Raw genomic sequence first — 21,837 nt, forward strand, 5'->3', positions numbered from 1 at the left:
ACCTCACATATATATACTGTGAAAGTGTTTTTTTTATCTATAAATTATTTTTAATTAAAAATATATTTACAATTTGTAAATTATTATGAATATTTTGCATGGTTACTATAAAAATGATTACTGATAATTTTTCTTACAGTGATAGCAAGTAAACCTGAAATCTCGATTGGAACTACAGAACATATAGTATCAAGTGCTTAGTATTGATTGCTTCGTTACGATGATTAGTAAGCAATTAGTACGTTTTAATTAGTTATCAACTCAAACAGCCACTCTAGATCTCCCTATACTGTACAGAAGCACACCAAATTGTGATAAAATTGCTCAAAATTACACATTTTTATACAAACTCAGGCTTTGTTGTCCTCAAATTTTATTCCCAGCATAAAAAAATATATATTTTTTATATTCTTTGATAAAGGAATTGTGATGTGATGCATGTATTACGGTATACTATTGTGCTAAGGTGCTTTGTATGTGTTATGGTGCTTTGTATGTGTTAAATTGCTATGCTTGTGTTATGGTGCTATGCATATCTACATTGTACACTGCATACGGAGTCAACCTCCACCACATCACTTCCATGCGTTAACAACTCTGACACTGAAAGAGTTCTTTCTAACGACTCTGTGGCTCATTTGGGTACAAGGTTTCCACCTGTGTCTTACCCCATGCTATGTATATTGTGGTTATCTACCGTGTCAAGGAACCACAGCCTGAAGAGAAGGAACCACAGCCTGAAGAGAAGGAACCACAGCCTGAAGAGAAGGAACCACAGCCTGAAGAGAAGGAACCACAGCCTGAAGAGAAGGAACCACAGCCTGAAGAGAAGGAACCACAGCCTGAAGAGAAGGAACCACAGCCTGAAGAGAAGGAACCACAGCCTGAAGAGAAGGAACCACAGCCTGAAGAGAAGGAACCACAGCCTGAAGAGAAGGAACCACAGATTGCAGAGAAAGAATCATAGCTTATAGAGAAAGAACCACAGCCTGAAGAGAAGGAACCACAGCCTGAAGAGAAGGAACCACAGCCTGAAGAGAAGGAACCACAGCCTGAAGAGAAGGAACCACAGCCTGAAGAGAAGGAAACACAGCCTGAAGAGAAGGAACCACAGCCTGAAGAGAAGGAAACACAGCCTGAAGAGAAGGAACCACAGCCTGAAGAGAAGGAAACACAGCCTGAAGAGAAGGAACCACAGCCTGAAGAGAAGGAACCACAGATTGCAGAGAAAGAATCATAGCTTATAGAGAAAGAACCACAGCCTGAAAAGAAGGAACCACAGCGTGCAGGGAAGGAACTGTTCCCACTCTCCGACAGTAACCATTAACCAGTCTCAAATTGCTTTCAGGTACGAAGCAGTTTTCCCCTGATAATGAGGGGGAACGAGCCATGCTCATTTGCAATGCAATTTTCATGTCTCCAACACACTGGTTCAGACAACATGCTGATTGTTGAAGAGCCTCGAAGGTACCGTTGCCAAGCAGTGAAAACTAACAAGAGGAAACATTATATAACAATCTTCTATAATGTTTGTTTATGGATCAATTATTTGAGTTCTTATCGTTTATAGAAGTGATCAGTTGAAACGTTGATGTTGTTTTGAGGTTCAGAGTCTTAATGTCTTAGCGGATTACATCAGTAACGAAGTTAAGGTTGGTTAGGTGTGTGTACTTACCTAATTGTGCTTGCGGGGGTTGAGCTCTGCTCTTCCGGCCCGCCTCTCAACTGTCAATCAATCAACTGTTACTAACTACTATTTTTTCCACACACACACACACACACACACACACACACACACACACACACACACACACACACACACACACACACACACACACACACACACACACACACACACACACACACACTCCAGCCCACATTTAACCCCCTCACCTTGTGACCCCCTAACACCTTCCCCCATCTCCCTCTTCCCCTCTTCTACCCCAAAACCCCCACCTACCCCCGATTCCCCCCTAACTAATATACCCTCTCTTCCACTCCCAGCACCCATGCTCCATTCTCATCTCAGCTCTCCGCCCTCAGTATCCCTCTTCCCCCCAACCTCTCAACCTCTATCTGACTCTCAGTCCCACTCTATTTCTCAACCCCCCTATGCTATTCAGACCCCTAACTTTCAGACCCATTATGCCCTTCCTACCCCCCTAGATGCCCAGACCCCATTCGCCTACCAGGCACTCCCAGGCACCCCCCTAGCACCCCCCCACTCACCCCCACAGCCCCCACTTGCCCCCCAGACACCCCCCAGTTCCCCCCAGACCCCTGGTGAAAGGGGGAACTCTGACACCCGAGTTTCCAAGAAGAGTCTCAAGGTTTGGTACACCAATGCTGATGGGGTAGCCAATAAAGCAGAAGAGATAAAAGAAAGAGTTAGTGAGGCAGACCCAGACATAGTGGCAATAGTGGAAACTAAAATAAATGGCATGATCTCGGATGCAATCTTTCCAGAGGGGTACCAGGTGATAAGAAAAGAAAGGACACAGAGACAGGGAGGAGGAGTGGCACTACTAATAAAGCGGAAATGGAAGTTTGATGAGCTGGAAAATCCGGGTACCAATGAAAGCACAAGCTTCATACATGGAACTCTGACAGTGGATGGGAAGAAGATTGTAATCTTGATACTCTACAATCCCCCACCAAACAGTAGAAGGCCCAGGCAGGAGTACGAGGACAGCAACAAGACATGTATGGATGAACTGCAGAGGGCAGCAACTTTAGCGCATAGAATGAGAGCGAAGCTGCTGGTCATGGGGGACCTAAATCACGGAGAGATAGATTGGGAAACGAGGAATCCCCATGGCGGGGAGGAGACCTGGGGAGCGAAGCTGGTAGACGTTATTGACAGGAATTTCCTAACACAGCATGTGAAAGAAGATACTAGGGAAAGAGGAGGGGATACGCCCAGCCTATTAGATCTCATTATCACTCAGAATGTAGAAGACATCGAGCAGTTGGAACATGAAATACCACTAGGAGCTAGTGACCATTGTGTCCTAGCCTTTGACTACATGATGGAGCTTAAAATTGTGACGAAAGGACAAGAGGTCCGGGAAAGGAGACTTGATTACAGAAAAGGGGACTACAGAAGGATAAGGGACTACCTGGGAGAAGTGCAGTGGGAGGAAGAACTTAGAGGAAAAACAGTGCAAGGTATGATGAACCAAGTTATATTGAAATGCAAGGAGGCTGAAGATAGATTTATTCCAACAATAAAGGAAAAAAGCAGGAGGGAATATAATAACCCATGGTTTAATAGACAGTGTCAGGAAGCAAAGGTGAGAAGCAGGAGGGAGTGGAGGAAGTACAGAAGACAAAGGACAGAGGACAACAGGATTAGATGTAACAGAGCTAGGAATGATTACATTAACATAAGACGAGTGTCGGAAAGAAATTATGAGAACGATATTGCAGTCAAAGCGAAAAAGCAACCAAAATTACTCCATAGCCATATAAGAAGGAAGATGTCGGTAAATGACCAAGTGACAAGACTGAGGAAAACAGAAGGGGCGTATACAGAAAGCGACAAGGAAATCTGCGAGGTACTGAATGCAAAATTCCATGGAGTGTTCACTACCGAGCCTGAGCAGCTCCCATTGTTAGAAGAGATTACCCAAGATGAAAGACTATCAGATATAGAGGTGACAGCAGAGGATGTAATGAAACAGTTGACAACACTGGATGCAAATAAAGCTGTTGGACCAGACAAAGTATCACCGTGGATACTTAAAGAGGCAGCGCAGGCTCTCAGCGTGCCTCTGGCAATGATCTTCAATGAGTCACTTATGTCGGGAGAATTGCCCAGTTGCTGGAAGAAGGCAAATGTCGTACCGATTTTCAAGAAGGGGGATAGGGAGGAGGCACTTAACTACAGACCCGTATCACTGACAAGCATCCCCTGCAAAATACTTGAAAGAATAATTAGGCTAAGACTTGTTGAGCACCTGGAGAGCATTGGGTTTGTAAACAAGCACCAACATGGGTTCTGGACAGGGAAATCATGCCTAACAAACCTTTTAGAATTCTATGATAAAGTAACAAGGATAAGGCAGGACAGAGAAGGCTGGGCAGACTGCATATTTCTTGACTGCCAAAAGGCCTTTGATACGGTACCGCACATGAGACTGCTATACAAACTTGAGAGGCAGGCAGGAGTAAGCGGAAAGGCCCTAGTATGGGTGAAGAACTACCTAACAGGAAGGAGCCAGAGGGTAATGGTAAGGGGCGAAAAGTCGGACTTGCGAACAGTAACAAGTGGAGTACCTCAAGGATCGGTGCTGGGACCAATCCTCTTTCTAATTTACGTAAATGATATGTTTACAGGAGTGGAGTCATACATGTCAATGTTTGCAGATGACGCAAAATTAATGAGAAGAGTTGTGACAGACGAGGATTGTAGGATCCTCCAAGAGGACTTAAACAGGCTGCAGAGATGGTCAGAGAAATGGCTACTGGAGTTTAACACCAGTAAATGTAAAGTTATGGAAATGGGATCAGGTGACAGGAGACCAAAGGGACAGTACACAATGAAGGGGAACAGCCTACCTGTAACGATTCGAGAAAGAGACCTGGGAGTGGATGTGACACCTAATCTAACTCCTGAGGCACATATAAATAGGATAACGACAGCAGCGTACTCTACACTGGCGAAAATTAGAACTTCATTCAGAAACCTAAATGAGGAAGCTTTTAGGGCGCTTTACACTGCCTACGTGAGACCCGTCTTAGAGTATGCCGCGCCATCATGGAGCCCCCACCTGAAGAAACACATAAAGAAACTGGAGAAGGTTCAGAGGTTTGCGACGAGGCTTGTCCCAGAGCTACGAGGGATGGGATATGAAGAGCGGCTGAAGGAACTGAACCTTACGACACTAGAGAAAAGAAGGGAGAGAGGAGATATGATAGGGACATATAAAATACTCAGGGGAATTGACAAAGTGGAAATAGATCAAATGTTCACACGTAATAATAACAGAACGAGGGGACATGGGTGGAAACTGGAAACTCAGATGAGTCACAGAGATGTTAGGAAGTTTTCTTTTAGCGTGAGAGTAGTAGAAAAATGGAATGCACTTGGGGAACAGGTTGTGGAAGCAAATACTATTCATACTTTTAAAACTAGGTATGATAGGGAAATGGGACAGGAGTCATTGCTGTAAACAACCGATAGCTAGAAAGGCGGGATCCAAGAGTCAATGCTCGATCCTGCAAGCACATATAGGTGAGTACATATAGGTGAGTACACACACCTAGGAAGCAGCCCGTAGCAGCTAACTCCCAGGTACCTATTTTCTGCTAGGTAAAGGGGCATCAGGGTGAAAGAAACTGTCCATTGTTTCTCGCAGGCTGATGGGATCGCACCCTGGTCCCTACGTCCACGAGCCAAGAGTGCTGTCCACTCAGCCATTAACTCCCAAGGTGTGTGTGTGTGTGTGTGTGTGTGTGTGTGTGTGTGTGTGTGTGTGTGTGTGTGTGTGTGTGTGTGTGTGGGTATGTGTGTGTGTGTGTGTGTGTGTGTGTGTGTGTGTGTGTGTGTGTGTGTGTGTGTGTGTGTGTGTGTGTGTGTGTGTGTGTGTGTGTGTGTGTGGGTATGTGTGTGTGTGTGTGTGTGTGTGTGTGGGTATGTGTGTGTGTGTGTGTGTGTGTGTATGTGTGTGTGTGTGTGTGTGTGTGTGTGTGTGTGTGTGTGTGTGTGTGTGTGTGTGTGTGTGTGTGTGTGTGTGTGTGTGGGTATGTGTGTGTGAGTGTGTGTGTGTGTGTGTGTGTGTGTGTGTGTGTGTGTGTGTGTGGGTGTGTGTGTGTGTGTGTGTGTGTGTGTGTGTGTGTGTGTGTGTGTGTGTGTGTGTGTGTGTGTGTGTGTGTGTGTGTGTGTGTGTGTGTGTGGGTATGTGTGTGTGTGTGTGTGTGTGTGTGTGTGGGTATGTGTGTGTGTGTGTGTGTGTGTGTGTATGTGTGTGTGTGTGTGTGTGTGTGTGTGTGTGTGTGTGTGTGTGTGTGTGTGTGTGTGTGTGTGTGTGTGTGTGTGTGTGTGTGTGTGGGTATGTGTGTGTGAGTGTGTGTGTGTGTGTGTGTGTGTGTGTGTGTGTGTGTGTGTGTGTGTGTGGGTGTGTGTGTGTGTGTGTGTGTGTGTGTGTGTGTGTGTGTGTGTGTGTGTGTGTGTGTGTGTGTGTGTGTGTGTGTGTGTGTGTGTGGGTATGTGTGTGTGTGTGTGTGTGTGTGTGGGTGTGTGTGTGTGTGTGGGTGTGTGTGTGTGTGGGTAAGGGGAGATTTTGGAACGAATAATTTATCACCAAGTGTTTTTATTAGAGGACATTAGACACCCAAAAAGGTGTTCCGTCATTGTAGAAAAAACCCAGAGAAACCGTTATTTTAATTGATGTCATCCATATTAATAGTTGCAATAAAATATAACAACTCAACGTCTGATTTCTTTACGTGCTATCTTATCTTGAGGTTATCTTGAGATGATTTCGGGGCTTTAGTGTCCCCACGGCCCGGTCCTCGACCAGGCCTCCACCCCCAGGAAGCAGCCCGTGACAGCTGACTAACACCCTGGTACCTATTTTACTGCTAGGTAACAGGGGCATAGGATGAAAGAAACTCTGCCCATTGTTTCTCGCCGGCGCCCGGTATCGAACCCGGGACCACAGGATCACAAGTCCAGTGTGCTGTCCGCTCGGCCGACCAGCTCCCTTATACAAGCTAATTTGTATATCTATTCATCATCAAAAATGGTTATCATTGAATACATTTGGAAAATCGTAATATATTTGCCATTAAAAGAGATTCCTTTTTAGCCGGGATCAGCGCAAACACACACACACACACACACACACACACACACACACACACACACACACGCACACACACACACGCGCGTGCACACACACTCCAGCAGGACATAACAAATCATTAGCACAATATTTTTCTAGTTTAAAGCCATTCCTGGTATTTATATAGTCGTAAGGCCAGCTGCCAGGAGCATTATTTATCCGTAATTTCTGATGATGAATATATAAATCCTCAAGAAACCGGAAGTGTTTGTATGAGTGTTGTCACCTAATGTTCGAGGGCCCTATCTTCCCGTCGTCAATTGTCTATTGTAATAACAATCAATCATATTGATTGAGCATAAATTATCTGTTTTTTTTTTAACCATTTGCACTTGATCACTATTACACTAAAGTGCTTCGTTACGCCATCATTGTTCATCTAAGTTTCCAGTTTCCTCCCATGTTCACTTGTTCTGCTAATATACATGATGAGCATTTCGGTACTAATGACTTTGTCAATCCCTTTTAGAATCTTCTATGTCGTAATCATGTCACGTCTTTCCTCTCTCTTTTCTCGGGAGCGGTCAGGTCTAGTTCTTTCAGCTTTTCATCGAAGCTCCGTCCTCTTTGTTCACGACCCGGTCTTGCCGTAAGCGTTTGGACGTTTTGCGTTTTTTAAATGAAAATATGGCAATATATACTTACTTTTATTCCTGCTTCCAAGTAAACGGCTCATATGGGTGCATTAATTATTTTCTCTCAAGCATCACAGACCTCTCCTGCCTCCCAGACCATCTCTCAAGCATCACAGACCTCTCCTGCCTCCCAGACCATCTCTCAAGCATCACAGACCTCTCCTACCTCCCAGACCATCTCTCAAGCATCACAGACCTCTCCTGCCTCCCAGACCATCTCTCAAGCATCACAGACCTCTCCAGATTCTCTCAAATTCCAATTCCCAAGATTCTAGACTATTTTCTGTTCTCATCGCAAACCACAACCCACAGCACGACACCTGACTTCCCACACCCACACAGATCTCTCTCTCTCTCTCTCTTCTATATATGAGTTCTTCTCTGTTGCTAAGAATATATATAATTTTTTTGGTTTCATTTTATGTATTTGTTGAGCGCAGTGGGGCTAGCTCGCCCCAGTCTATTGCTGATATTTTGTGTAAGGTGTTGCGCGCTATGAATAGCTGAAGGATATTCCCTTTATCATATTTTATCCGGAATAGGAAGTTTTTCTTTGGGCGTGTACGTAAAAGTATTGAGAAGTGGAATAGCACGCAAGACTCAGGTAACAGCCACCAACCACACACACACGCACGCAAGACTCAGGTAACAGCCACCCACCACACACACACGCACGCAAGACTCAGGTAACAGAAACCCACCACACACACACGCACGCAAGACTCAGGTAACAGCCACCCACCACACACACACGCACGCAAGACTCAGGTAACAGAAACCCACCACACACACACGCACGCAAGACTCAGGTAACAGCCACCCACCACACACACACGCACGCAAGACTCAGGTAACAGAAACCCATCACACACACACGCAAGACTCAGGTAACAGCCACCCACCACACACACACGCACGCAAGACTCAGGTAACAGCCACCCACCACACACACACGCACGCAAGACTCAGGTAACAGCCACCAACCACACACACACGCACGCAAGACTCAGGTAACAGCCACCAACCACACAGACACACACACACGCAAGACTCAGGTAACAGCCACCCACAACACACACACACACACACACACACACACACACACACACACACACACACACACACACACACACACACACACACACACACACACACACACACACACACACACACACACACACACACAATGCAGTACACAGTACACAATGAAGGGGAACAGCCTACCTGTAACGACGCGTGAAAGAGACCTGGGGGTGGACGTAACACCTAATCTATCTCCTGAGGCACATATAAATAGGATAACGACAGCAGCGTACTCTACACTGGCAAAAGTTAGAACATCATTCAGAAACCTAAGTAAGGAGGCATTTAGGGCGCTTTACACTGCCTACGTGAGGCCAGTCTTAGAGTATGCCGCCTCATCATGGAGTCCCCATCTGAAGAAGCATATAATGAAACTGGAAAAGGTTCAGAGGTTTGCAACGAGACTCGTCCCAGAGCTACGAGGAATGGGGTATGAGGAGCGCCTGAGGGAACTGTGCCTTACGACACTAGAAAGAAGAAGGGAGAGGGGGGACATGATAGGAACGTATAAGATACTCAGAGGGATTGACAGAGTGGACATAGACGAAATGTTCACACGGAATAGTAACAGAACGAGAGGACATGAATGGAAGCTTGAAACTCAGATGAGTCACAGAGATGTTAGGAAGTTTTCTTTTAGCGTGAGAGTAGTGGGAAAATGGAATGCACTTCAGGAACAGGTTGTGGAAGCAAATACTATTCATACTTTTAAAACCAGGTATGATAGGGAAATGGGACAGGAGTCATTGCTGTAAACAACCGATGCTCGAAAGGCGGGATCCAAGAGTCAATGCTCGATCCTGCAGACACAACTAGGTGAGTACAACTAGGTGAGTACACACACACACACACACACACACGCAAGACTCAGGTAACAGCCACCCACAACACACACACACACACACACACACACACGCAAGACTCAGGTAACAGCCACCAACCACACAGACACACACACACACACACACACACACACACACACACACACACACACACACACACACACACACACACACACACACACACACACACACACACACACACGCAAGACTCAGGTAACAGCCACCCACAACACACACACACACACACACACACACACACACACACACACACACACACACGCAAGACTCAGGTAACAGCCACCAACCACACAGACACACACACACACACACACACACACACACACACACACACACACACACACACACACACACACACACACACACACACACACACACACACACACACACACACACACACACACACACACACACACGTGTGTGCAACAAGGTACAACAAGGACAGAAACCGACTTGTAAAGGTGGTGTTTACCAACGAAACCACGAAGGAGGACATTCTTGAAAGGAAGAGTCGTCTGCAGCATATGGAGGGATACAAAAAAGTATTCCTGCAGAGGGACAGGACGAAGGAGGAGAGAGCCAGGGCAGCAGAGGCAAGGAGGAAGCGCAGGGAGAGAGGAGCAAACCAGGAAATCACAGCCCCCAATACAACAGTCCCAGAGACAAGAGGAGAACCCAAAACCAGCATCCCAGCAACACCAGAGGGGGGGGGGGGCAACACCACCACCCCCCTCTGCATAGAAACCCTCCCTCCCACCCCACCCCATTCTGACCCTGTCACCCCTTTCCCATTCCCATCATGTCCCCCCTCTCACCTTTTTCCCCCTGTCCCCCCTCCCCCTTCCTCCATTACCCTCCCTATCCCTCCTCCCTCCCTCACTGCGTATCCTCCATGTCCCCCCTACCTCCTTAACCCACACCCTACCTGTCCCCCCTTCCCTTAAACCCCCACTCCCCACCCCAAAATCCTCTGAGACCCTGCAAACCACCTCACAGATCCTCTCACCCACGGAACAGCTTCCCACACCAGCAGAATGCTCGCCAAGAAAGGGACATGAAAACGAACAGAAGAAAGTGAGCTTCAAGGCGATGTACACTAACATAGATGTGATTTCAAATAAAACAAGTGAACTCGGAGAATGGGCACTAGAAGAAAACCCAGAAATAATAGTACTCACAGAAACAAAGTTAACGAAAATCATAACAAACGCAGTGTTTCCACAGGGCTACTATGTAGTGAGGAAAGAGAGAGAAGGGAGAGGAGGAGGTGGTGTAGCTTTGCTGCTAAGAGAAGGTTAGAGTTTCGAAGAGATGGTAATTCAGAACTGTGAAGGTTTCAGTGACTACATTTCAGGCACCATAGCAACTGGAGGACAGAAAATTATAATAGTAGTCATATATAACCCCCCACCAAATGACAGAAGACCCAGACAGGAATATGATAGAAACAACTTGGCCACCATCAATATAATAGAGAGAGCAGCTTCTGTGGCTAGCAGGAACGGATCCAGACTTCTAATCATGGGAGACTTCAACCATGGGAAGATAGATTGGGGGAACAGAGACCCACATGGAGGCCCAGACACATGGAGAGCTAAGCTGCTGGATGTGGCAACAAGAAACTTTCTAAGTCAACACGTCAAGGGACCGACAAGAATGAGAGAAGGGGATGAACCAGCCTTGCTTGATCTGATATTTACCCTAAATGAGTCGGATATAAGGGAAGTTAAGTTGGAAGCCCCCTTGGGAATGAGTGATCATAGTGTATTGATCTTTGAGTACCTGGTTGAGCTGGGAATTATCACCCCCAAAAAAGAACTGGGAACCAAAGGGCTGGCGTACCGAAAGGGAAACTATGAGGAAATGAATAAATTCCTATGGGATATACATTGGGACACAGAACTCGGAACCAAGTCCGTACAAGACATGATGGACTATGTCACCCAAAAATGTCAGGAGGCTGTAAGCAGGTTTGTCCCAGCCCGACAGGAAAAAAACAGAGAAGCAAAGGAAGAATCCGTGGTTTAATAAGGAATGTATGAAAGCAAAGGAGCAGAACAAAAGGGCATGGAGGAACTTCCGTAATAACAGAACACCAGAAAGTAGAGAGAGATACCAGAGAACCAGGAACGAGTATGTTAGTGTGAGAAGAGCAGCTGAGAAAAGGTATGAAAATGATATAGCTAATAAAGCCAAGACCGAACCCAAGCTACTACACAGTCACATCAGGAGGAAGACAACAGTGAAGGAACAGGTGATGAAACTTAGGGTGGGCGAGGACAGGTACACAGAGAATGACAAAGAGGTGTGTGAAGAACTCAACAAAAAGTTCCAGGATATCTTTACAATAGAACAGGGAGATGTCGCGGCCCTAGAAGAGGTGGCAGCAAACCAGGTGACCTTGGATATGTTCGAAATTACAAGAGATGAGGTCAAGAAGCACCTATTGGAGCTGGATGTGAGAAAAGCTGTTGGGCCGGATGGAATCTCGCCATGGGTATTGAAAGAGTGTGCAGGAGCACTTTGCCTACCACTCTCCATAGTGTATAGTAGGTCACTGGAAACGGGGGACCTACCAGAAATATGGAAGACTGCTAATGTAGTACCAATATACAAAAAGGGTGACAGACAAGAGGCACTGAACTACAGGCCAGTGTCCTTCACTTGTATACCATGCAAGGTGATGGAGAAGATTGTGAGAAAAAACCTAGTAACACATCTGGAGAGAAGAGACTTCGTGACAACCCATCAACATGGGTTCAGGGAGGGTAAATCTTGCCTTACAGGATTGATTGAATTCTACGATCAGGTGACAAAGATTAAACAAGAAAGAGAAGGGTGGGCGGGCTGCATTTTTTTGGACTGTCGGAAAGCCTTTGACACAGTACCCCATAAAAGGTTGATGCATAAGCTAGAGAAACAGGCAGGAGTAACTGGTAGGGCGCTCCAGTGGATAAGGGAGTACCTAAACAATAGGAAGCAGAGAGTTACAGTGAGGGGTGAGACCTCAGACTGGCGTGAAGTCACCAGTGGAGTCCCACAGGGCTCTGTACTTGGACCTATCCTGTTTCTGATATACGTAAATGATCTCCCAGAGGGTATAGACTCATTCCTCTCAATGTTTGCTGACGACGCCAAAATTATGAGAAGGATTAAGACAGAGGAGGACAGCTTGAGGCTTCAAGAAGACCTGGACAAGCTACAGGAATGGTCGAACAAATGGCTGTTAGAGTTTAACCCAAGCAAATGTAATGTAATGAAGGTAGGAGTAGGAAGCAGGAGACCAGATACAAGGTATCACTTGGGAGATGAAATACTTCAAGCGTCCGAGAGAGAGAAAGACCTGGGGGTTGATATCACGCCAGACCTGTCCCCTGATGCTCATATCAAGAGGATAACAGCAGCAGCATATGCCAGGTTGGCTAACATAAGAACGGCCTTTAGAAACTTGTGTAAGGAATCTTTCAGAACATTATATACCACATATGTCAGACCAATCCTGGAGTATGTGGCACCAGCATGGAGTCCATATCTAGTCAAGCATAAGACTAAAATGGAAAAGGTTCAAAGGTTTGCCACCAGACTAGTACCCGAGCTGAGAGGTATGAGCTACGAGGAGAGACTACGGGAATTAAACCTCACTTCGTTGGAAGACAGAAGAGTTAGGGGGGACATGATCACCACATTCAAGATCCTCAAGGGAATTGACAGGGTTGATAAAGACAGGCTGTTTAACACAAGGGGCACATGCACTAGGGGACACAGGGGGAAACTGAGTGCCCAAATGAGCCACAGAGATATTAGAAAGAACTTTTTTAGTGTCAGAGTGGTTGACAAATTTAATGCATTACGAAGTGATGTGGTGGAGACTGACTCCATACACAGTTTCAAGTGTAGATATGATAGAGCCCAATAGGCTCAGGAACCTGTACACCTGTTGATTGACAGTTGAGAGGCGGGACCAAAGAGCCAGAGCTCAACCCCCGCAAGCACAACTAGGTGAGTACAACTAGGTGAGTACACACACACACACAGACACACAGACACACACACACACACACACACACACACACACACACACACACACGCATGCTAGACTCAGGTAACAGCCACCCACCACACACACACACACACACACACACACACACACACACACACACACACACACACACACACACACACACACACACACACATGCACGCAAGACTCAGGTAACAGCCACTCACCACACAGACACACACACGCACACGCACGCAAGACTCAGGTACGAACCTGATCCTCACAGGACCGTCGTCGTGGCTAACAACACAAAATAAACTCAGGGGTTCGATTCCTATAGCAGAACAGAGTCCCGTGTTCATCATTACCTTTCACCTGATGCCTCTGTTTACCTAGCATTAACTCAGTACCCAGGGGCTTGGAACTATGGTACTCACCTAGCGATGCTCGGAGAGGGGTTGAGCTGTGGCTCTTTGGTCCCGCCTCTCAACAGTCAATCAACTAGAGCATTTGTTGTGGGCTGCACCTTGTGATAGGTCAGTAGATGGGCTAGTTAGACCAGGATAGGCCAAACAACCTCCCTATTCCCGACAATGTGAAGACATCACACACACGCAGGTCTGTCCCTGGAGACTTAAACTTTCTCACCGATGAGTAAGCATTCACCCCAAAAAAATATATACAATATTTAATGTTGAAGGAACTGAGAATGTTCAGGATATCGTTAAACACAATAAAATATCTCTTGATAAGCAAAGCGAGTCTTAAAAATCTCCAAACATTAGTCTGACAAGAATAAACAGGAAATACAAATGTATTTACTTTTCAGCTTTCATTGGAAAGAAGCTCCAGAGAGCATTATATATTTGTCCTTTTTCATGAGTTTTACAAATGTTTAGTACAAGTTTCAGCACGAAAAGGACATCAAACTTCATAAACAACAGTTGTAGGAAGGTTGCCGCCACCTGACCTCTCCACGACGCAAGGATTCAGGAAAATAGTGGGAAATAAATTCAGAAACTGATTTCTTGAGTTTTTTCAGACGTGAAGGAAGAAAACTCAAGTGCTTCCGTGACTGTACAAGGCTTCACCAGAAGCCATGAAAACCCTAAATAAATATTTTATTTAGTTGAATATATAATTGTATTTAAGTGTACCTAAAGCGGAGTACGTATCAAAAGCACCATCTCGTTCTCAGTAATAATAATTTTAGGACACACACACGAGATGCTGACTATATGAACTGTGTTTGCTAGTGAAGAAATAGTTACTCCAGTCAGCGGAGATATCAGCAGCATCCGGCAGATGGATGCTCTGATAAACAGCATCATTTGACCTGGGTTCTGTGTGTTGCTTTATATAGAAACTGGTGAAAGGAAATGTAATATATTTTATATCGCGATATTTTCTGGGATAGATTGTTGTGTAGAAAGGATCTTTTGTCCTAAGGTGCACCTGGTGTGGGACGGTGTACCTGAGGTGTGATGGTGTACCTGGGGTGTGATGGTGCACCTGGGGTGTGACGGTGTACCTGGGGTGTGATGGTGTACCTGGGGTGTGATGGTGCACCTGGTGTGGGACGGTGTACCTGAGGTGTGATGGTGTACCTGGGGTGTGATGGTGCACCTGGGGTGTGATGGTGCACCTGGGGTGTGATGGTGCACCTGAGGTGTGATGGTGCACCTGGGGTGTGATGGTGCACCTGGGGTGTGACGGTGTACCTGGGGTGTGACAGTGTACCTGGGGTGTGACAGTGTACCTGGGGTGTGACAGTGTACCTGGGGTGTGATGGTGCACCTGGGGTGTGATGGTGCACCTGGGGTGTGATGGTGCACCTGGGGTGTGGTGGTGTACCTGAGGTGTGATGGTGCACCTGGGGTGTGATGGTGCACCTGGTGTGTGATGGTGCGCCTGGGGTGTGATGGTGCACCTGGGGTGTGGTGGTGTACCTGAGGTGTGATGGTGCACCTGGGGTGTGATGGTGCACCTGGGGTGTGACGGTGTACCTGGGGTGTGACAGTGTACCTGGGGTGTGACAGTGTACCTGGGGTGTGACAGTGTACCTGGGGTGTGATGGTGCACCTGGGGTGTGACAGTGTACCTGGGGTGTGACAGTGTACCTGGGGTATGACAGAGTACCTGGGGTGTGACAGTGTACCTGGGGTGTGATGGTGCACCTGAGGTGTGATGGTGCACCTGGGGTGTGGTGGTGTACCTGAGGTGTGATGGTGCACCTGGGGTGTGATGGTGCACCTGGGGTGTGACGGTGTACCTGGGGTGTGACAGTGTACCTGGGGTGTGACAGTGTACCTGGGGTGTGACAGTGTACCTGGGGTGTGATGGTGCACCTGGGGTGTGACAGTGTACCTGGGGTGTGACAGTGTACCTGGGGTATGACAGAGTACCTGGGGTGTGACAGTGTACCTGGGGTGTGATGGTGCACCTGGGGTGTGACGGTGTACCTGGGGTGTGATGGTGCACCTGGGGTGTGACGGTGTACCTGGGGTGTGACGGTGTACCTGGGGTGTGACGGTGTACCTGGGGTGTGACTTTGTACCTGGGGTGTGACGGTGTACCTGGGGTGTGACAGTGTACCTGGGTTGTGATGGTGCACCTGGGGTGTGACGGTGTACCTGGGGTGTGACGGTGTACCTGGGGTGTGACAGTGTACCTGGGGTGTGATGGTGCACCTGGGGTGTGACAGTGTACCTGGGGTGTGACAGTGTACCTGGGTTGTGATGGTGCACCTGGGGTGTAACAGTGTACCTGGGGTGTGACGGTGTACCTGGGGTGTGACGGTGTTCCTGGGGTGTGACAGTGCACCTGGGGTGTGACGGTGTACCTGGAGTGTGACAGTGCACCTGGGGTGTGACGGTGTACCTGGGGTGTGATGGTGCACCTGGGGTGTGACGGTGTACCTGGGGTGTGACAGTGTACCTGGGGTGTGACGGTGTACCTGGGGTGTGACTTTGTACCTGGGGTGTGACGGTGTACCTGGGGTGTGACGGTGTACCTGGGGTGTGACAGTGTACCTGGGTTGTACTCACCTAATTGTACTCACCTAATTGTGCTTGCGGGGGTTGAGCTTTGGCTCTTTGGTCCCGCCTCTCAACTGGTGTACAGATTCCTGAGCCTACTGGGCTCTATCATACCTACATTTGAAACTGTGTATGGAGTCAGCCTCCACCACATCACTTCCTAGTGCATTCCATTTATTAACTACTCTGACACTGAAAAATTCTTTCTAACGTCTCTGTGGCTCATCTGGGTACTAAGTTTCCACCTGTGTCCCCTTGTTCGTGTCCCACCCGTGCTGAAGAGTTTGTCTTTGTCCACCCTGTCAATTCCCCTGAGAATTTTGTAGGTGGTTATCATGTCTCCCCTTACTCTTCTGTTTTCCAGGGATGTGAGGTTCAGCTCCTTTAGCCTTTCCTCGTAGCTCAATCCTCTCAGTTCCGGGACGAGCCTGGTGGCATACCGCTGAATCTTCTCTAACTTTGTCTTGTGTTTAACTAGGTATGGACTCCAGGCTGGAGCTGCATACTCCAGGATTGGTCTTACATAAGTGGTATACAGGGTTCTGAAAGATTCCTTACACAAGTTTCTGAAGGCAGTTCTTATGTTGGCCAGTCTAGCATATGCCGCTGATGATATTCTTTTGATGTGGGCCTCTGGGGACAGGTTCGGTGTGATATCAACCCCCAGATCCTTCTCTCTATTTGATTCTTGCAGGATTTCCCCTCCCAGATGATACCTTGTGTTCAGCCTCCTGCTCCCTTCGCCTAATTTCATCACCTTACACTTTCCAGAGTTGAACTTCAGCAGCCATTTTCTAGACCATTCTAGACCATTGTGATGGTGCACCTGGGGTGTGACGGTGTACCTGGGGTGTTACGGTGTACCAGGGGTGTGACAGTGTACCTGGGGTGTGATGGTGCACCTGGGGTGTGACAGTGTACCTGGGGTGTGACAGTGTACCTGGGTTGTGATGGTGCACCTGGGGTGTAACAGTGTACCTGGGGTGTGACGGTGTACCTGGGGTGTGAGGTGTTCCTGGGGTGTGACAGTGCACCTGGGGTGTGACGGTGTACCTGGAGTGTGACAGTGCACCTGGGGTGTGACGGTGTACCTGGGGTGTGACGGTGTACCTGGGGTGTGACGGTGTACCTGGGGTGTGACGGTGTACCTGGGGTGTGACAGTGCACCTGGAGTGTGACAGTGTACCTGTGGTGTGACGGTGTACCTGGGGTGTGACGGTGTACCTGGGTTGTGACGGTGTACCTGGGTTGTGACAGTGCACCTGGAGTGTGACAGTGTACCTGTGGTGTGACGGTGTACCTGGGTTGTGACGGTGTACCTGGGATGTGTGACGGTGTACCTGGGGTGTGACGGTGTACCTGGGGTGTGACAGTGCACCTGGAGTGTGACAGTGTACCTGTGGTGTGACGGTGTACCTGGGGTGTGACGGTGTACCTGGGGTGTGACGGTGTACCTGGGGTGTGACAGTGCACCTGGAGTGTGACAGTGTACCTGGGTTGTGATGGTGCACCTGTGGTGTGACGGTGTACCTGGGGTGTGACGGTGTACCTGGGGTGTGACGGTGTACCTGGGGTGTGACAGTGCACCTGGGGTGTGACAGTGTACCTGGGGTGTGACGGTGTACCTGGGTTGTGATGGTGCACCTGTGGTGTGACGGTGTTCCTGGGGTGTGACGGTGTACCTGGGGTGTGACGGTGTACCTGGGGTGTGACAGTGCACCTGGGGTGTGACAGTGTACCTGGGGTGTGACAGTGTACCTGGGTTGTGATGGTGCACCTGTGGTGTGACGGTGTACCTGGGGTGTGACGGTGTACCTGGGGTGTGACGGTGTACCTGGGGTGTGACAGTGCACCTGGGGTGTGACAGTGTACCTGGGGTGTGACGGTGTACCTGGGTTGTGATGGTGCACCTGGGGTGTGACAGTGTACCTGGGGTGTGACAGTGTACCTGGGGTGTGATGGTGCACCTGGGGTGTGACGGTGTACCTGGGGTGTGAAAGTGTACCTTGGGTGTGACAGTGTACCTGGGTTGTGATGGTGCACCTGGGGTGTGACAGTGTACCTGGGGTGTGACAGTGCACCTGGTTTGTGATGGTGCACCTGGGGTGTGACGGTGTACCTGGGTTGTGACAGTGTACCTGGGGTGTGATGGTGCACCTGGGGTGTGACGGTGTACCTGGGGTGTAACAGTGTACCTGGGGTGTGACAGTGTACCTGGGGTGTGATGGTGCACCTGGGGTGTGACAGTGTACCTGGGGTGTGACAGTGTACCTGGGGTGTGACGGTGTACCTGGGTTGTGATGGTGCACCTGGGGTGTGATGGTGTACCTGGAGTGTGACGGTGTACCTGGGGTGTGACAGTGTACCTGGGGTGTGACAGTGCACCTGGGGTGTGACAGTGTACCTGGGGTGTGACGGTGTACCTGGGGTGTGACGGTGTACCTGGGGTGTGACAGTGCACCTGGGGTGTGACGGTGTGCCTGGGGTGTGACGGTGTACCTGGGGTGTGACAGTGCACCTGGGGTGTGACGGTGTACCTGGGGTGTGACAGTGCACCTGGGGTGTGACAGTGTACCTGGGGTGTGACGGTGTACCTGGGTTGTGACGGTGTACCTGGGTTGTGACGGTGTACCTGTAGTGTGACGATGTACCTGGGGTGTGACGGTGTACCTGGGGTGTGACGGTGTACCTGGGATATGACGGTGTACCTGGGGTGTGACAGTGTATCTGGGGTGTGACGGTGTACCTGGGGTGTGACGGTGTACCTGGGATATGACGGTGTACCTGGGTTGTGACGGTGTACCTGGGTTGTGACGGTGTACCTGGAGTGTGACGATGTACCTGGGGTGTGACAGTGCACCTGGGGTGTGACAGTGTATCTAGGGTGTGACGGTGTACCTGGGGTGTGACGGTGTACCTGGGATATGACGGTGTACCTGGGTTGTGATGGTGCACCTGGAGTGTGACAGCGTACCTGGGGTGTGACAGTGTACCTGGGTTGTGATGGTGTACCTGGGGTGTAACAGTGCACCTGGGGTGTGACGGTGTACCTGGGGTGTGACGGTGTACCTGGGGTGTGACAGTGTACCTGGGGTGTGACAGTGTACCTGGGGTGTGACGGTGTACCTGGGGCGTGACGGTGTACCTGGGATGTGACGGTGTACCTGGGGAGTGACGGTGTTCCTGCGTCTTGGGCACTAGTCCAACTTCAGAGGAATTCGAAGAAGTGTTTGACTTGCAACAATGATCGAACCCGTCTGTGACATTCATCAATGTTCCCATTGTCGTGTTTTTCAAGAGATCCATAACCTTTAAGCACCTTTTTGTATTATTATTTTTGTATCAACCGATGTATATCTTGTAACCATCAAATACATAATAAAGCACAAAAAATAAAAAAAGGAAGGAGGTGGTAGGAGAAAAGCAGAAACTGTATTGGAGGGGATCTAAACATTCCCTCTAATGTGTTATGCGTGGTTTCCTCCGAGGCTATGGGTCCCCTTTCTTCCAGCCAGAGGTGGTACTCCCTTCTATATATATATATATATATATATATATATATATATATATATATATATATATATATATATATATATATATATATATATATATATATATATATATATATATATATATATATATATATATATATATATATATATATATATATATAATTTGGTTAAATTTTCATGTAAATATGTTAAAAGATAATGTTCTTTGAGGATATATTTTGTAATGAATACAAAACAATTTTCATGTGCCCGTTAGCGAAGTCAAGCTATGATATTTGCCTAACTAATACAAAAATACCTGTATTCCATTAGGCTTATGTACATATGTGTTTAATTAATGTAATTGAACAAGGAAAATCCGACTCCGACCCTCATCGAAAAAAAAATAATTGTTACTGTAGTATAAGTCGACATTTCCCGTTAGAGGATTTATTGGTGAGTAGAAAATTGTTTTACTAAGTTCAACTCGCCACCAGCTGAAACTCTGTGATTGATCACAGAATAGCTATCAGGAGCTATTCTGTGATAGAATAGCTCTTCTATCCATTCTATTACAACATTCTACACCTCAGAAAACGGAGGAAGTAGTCCTGAAGGATGTTATTGATAAGAATTTAACCCCCTATTGCGAGTAACCAGAGGATCGAGTTAAGATTATACTAAAACAGCTTCCTGCCCATAAAGAAGGTCTACAACATCACATGTCAAAAGAGGCTAACTACCTCAAGTAATTGAATGTTTAAGACAAACTACTCTTCAACGCTGGGGAACCAAAAACCTAGTACATCGGAGAAGATGGTAATCAAATTGTATTAGGGGAGAGCCCAGGAGGAAAGGGAGGAGCCTAGGGGAACGGGGAAGAGCCTAGGGGAACGGGAGGAGCCTAAGGGAAAGGGAAGGAGTCTAAGGGAACGGGGAGGAGCCTAGGGGAACGGGGAGGAGCCTAGGGGAACGGGGAAGAGCCTAGGGGAACGGGGAGGAGCCTAAGGGAAAGGGAAGGAGTCTAAGGGAACGGGGAGGAGCCTAGGGGAACGGGGAGGAGCCTAAGGAAACGGGGAGGAGCCTAAGGAAACGGGGAGGAGCCTAAGGAAACGGGGAGGAGCCTAAGGGAACGGGGAGGAGCCTAGGGGAACGGGGAGGAGCCTAAGGAAACGGGGAGGAGCCTAGGGGAACGGGGAAGAGCCTAGGGGAACGGGAGGAGCCTAAGGGAAAGGGAAGGAGTCTAAGGGAACGGGGAGGAGCCTAGGGGAACGGGAAGGAGCCTAGGGGAACGGGGAAGAGCCTAGGGGAACGGGGAGGAGCCTAAGGGAAAGGGAAGGAGTCTAAGGGAACGGGGAGGAGCCTAGGGGAACGGGGAGGAGCCTAAGGAAACGGGGAGGAGCCTAAGGAAACGGGGAGGAGCCTAGGGGAACGGGGAGGAGCCTAAGGGAACGGGGAGGAGCCTAGGGGAACGGGGAGGAGCCTAAGGAATCGGGAAGGAGCCTAGGGGAACGGGGAGGAGCCTAAGGGAACGGGGAGGAGCCTAAGGGAACGGGGAGGAGCCTAGGGGAACGGGGAGGAGCCTAAGGAATCGGGAAGGAGCCTAGGGGAACGGGGAGGAGCCTAGGGGAACGGGGAGGAGCCTAAGGAAACGGGGAGGAGCCTAAGGAAACGGGGAGGAGCCTAAGGGAACGGGGTGGAGCCTAGGGGAACGGGGAGGAGCCTAGGGGAACGGGGAGGAGCCTAGGGGAACGGGGAGGAGCCTAAGGAAACGGGGAGGAGCCTAAGGAAACGGGGAGGAGCCTAAGGGAACGGGGAGGAGCCTAGGGGAACGGGGAGGAGCCTAAGGAAACGGGGAGGAGCCTAAGGAAACGGGGAGGAGC

At 48.5% G+C, this 21,837-nt stretch overlaps 1 protein-coding gene across 1 annotated transcript; it reads left to right on the plus strand.

Moving 5' to 3' along the window:
- The first annotated feature begins 676 nt into the window (after nt 1-676).
- On the plus strand, nt 677-1,240 carry LOC123769846 (uncharacterized). The gene is made up of 2 exons (XM_069324626.1): nt 677-949; nt 989-1,240. The coding sequence occupies exons 1-2, from the start codon at nt 677-679 to the stop codon at nt 1,238-1,240; spliced, it is 525 nt and encodes a 174-aa protein (XP_069180727.1).
- Nucleotides 1,241-21,837: the final 20,597 nt, after the last annotated feature.

Source organism: Procambarus clarkii, chromosome 14 (assembly GCF_040958095.1).
Source record: "Procambarus clarkii isolate CNS0578487 chromosome 14, FALCON_Pclarkii_2.0, whole genome shotgun sequence".
Classification (NCBI taxonomy): Eukaryota; Metazoa; Arthropoda; class Malacostraca; order Decapoda; family Cambaridae; genus Procambarus; species Procambarus clarkii.

Excerpts from the sequence above, each read along its gene's own strand:
- LOC123769846 (XM_069324626.1), top strand. The coding sequence starts at position 677 with ATGTATATTGTGGTTATCTACCGTGTCAAGGAACCACAGCCTGAAGAG. Across the intron at positions 950-988 it reads AAGAGAAGGAACCACAGATT|CCTGAAGAGAAGGAACCACA; the intron begins GCAGAGAAAGAA and ends AAAGAACCACAG.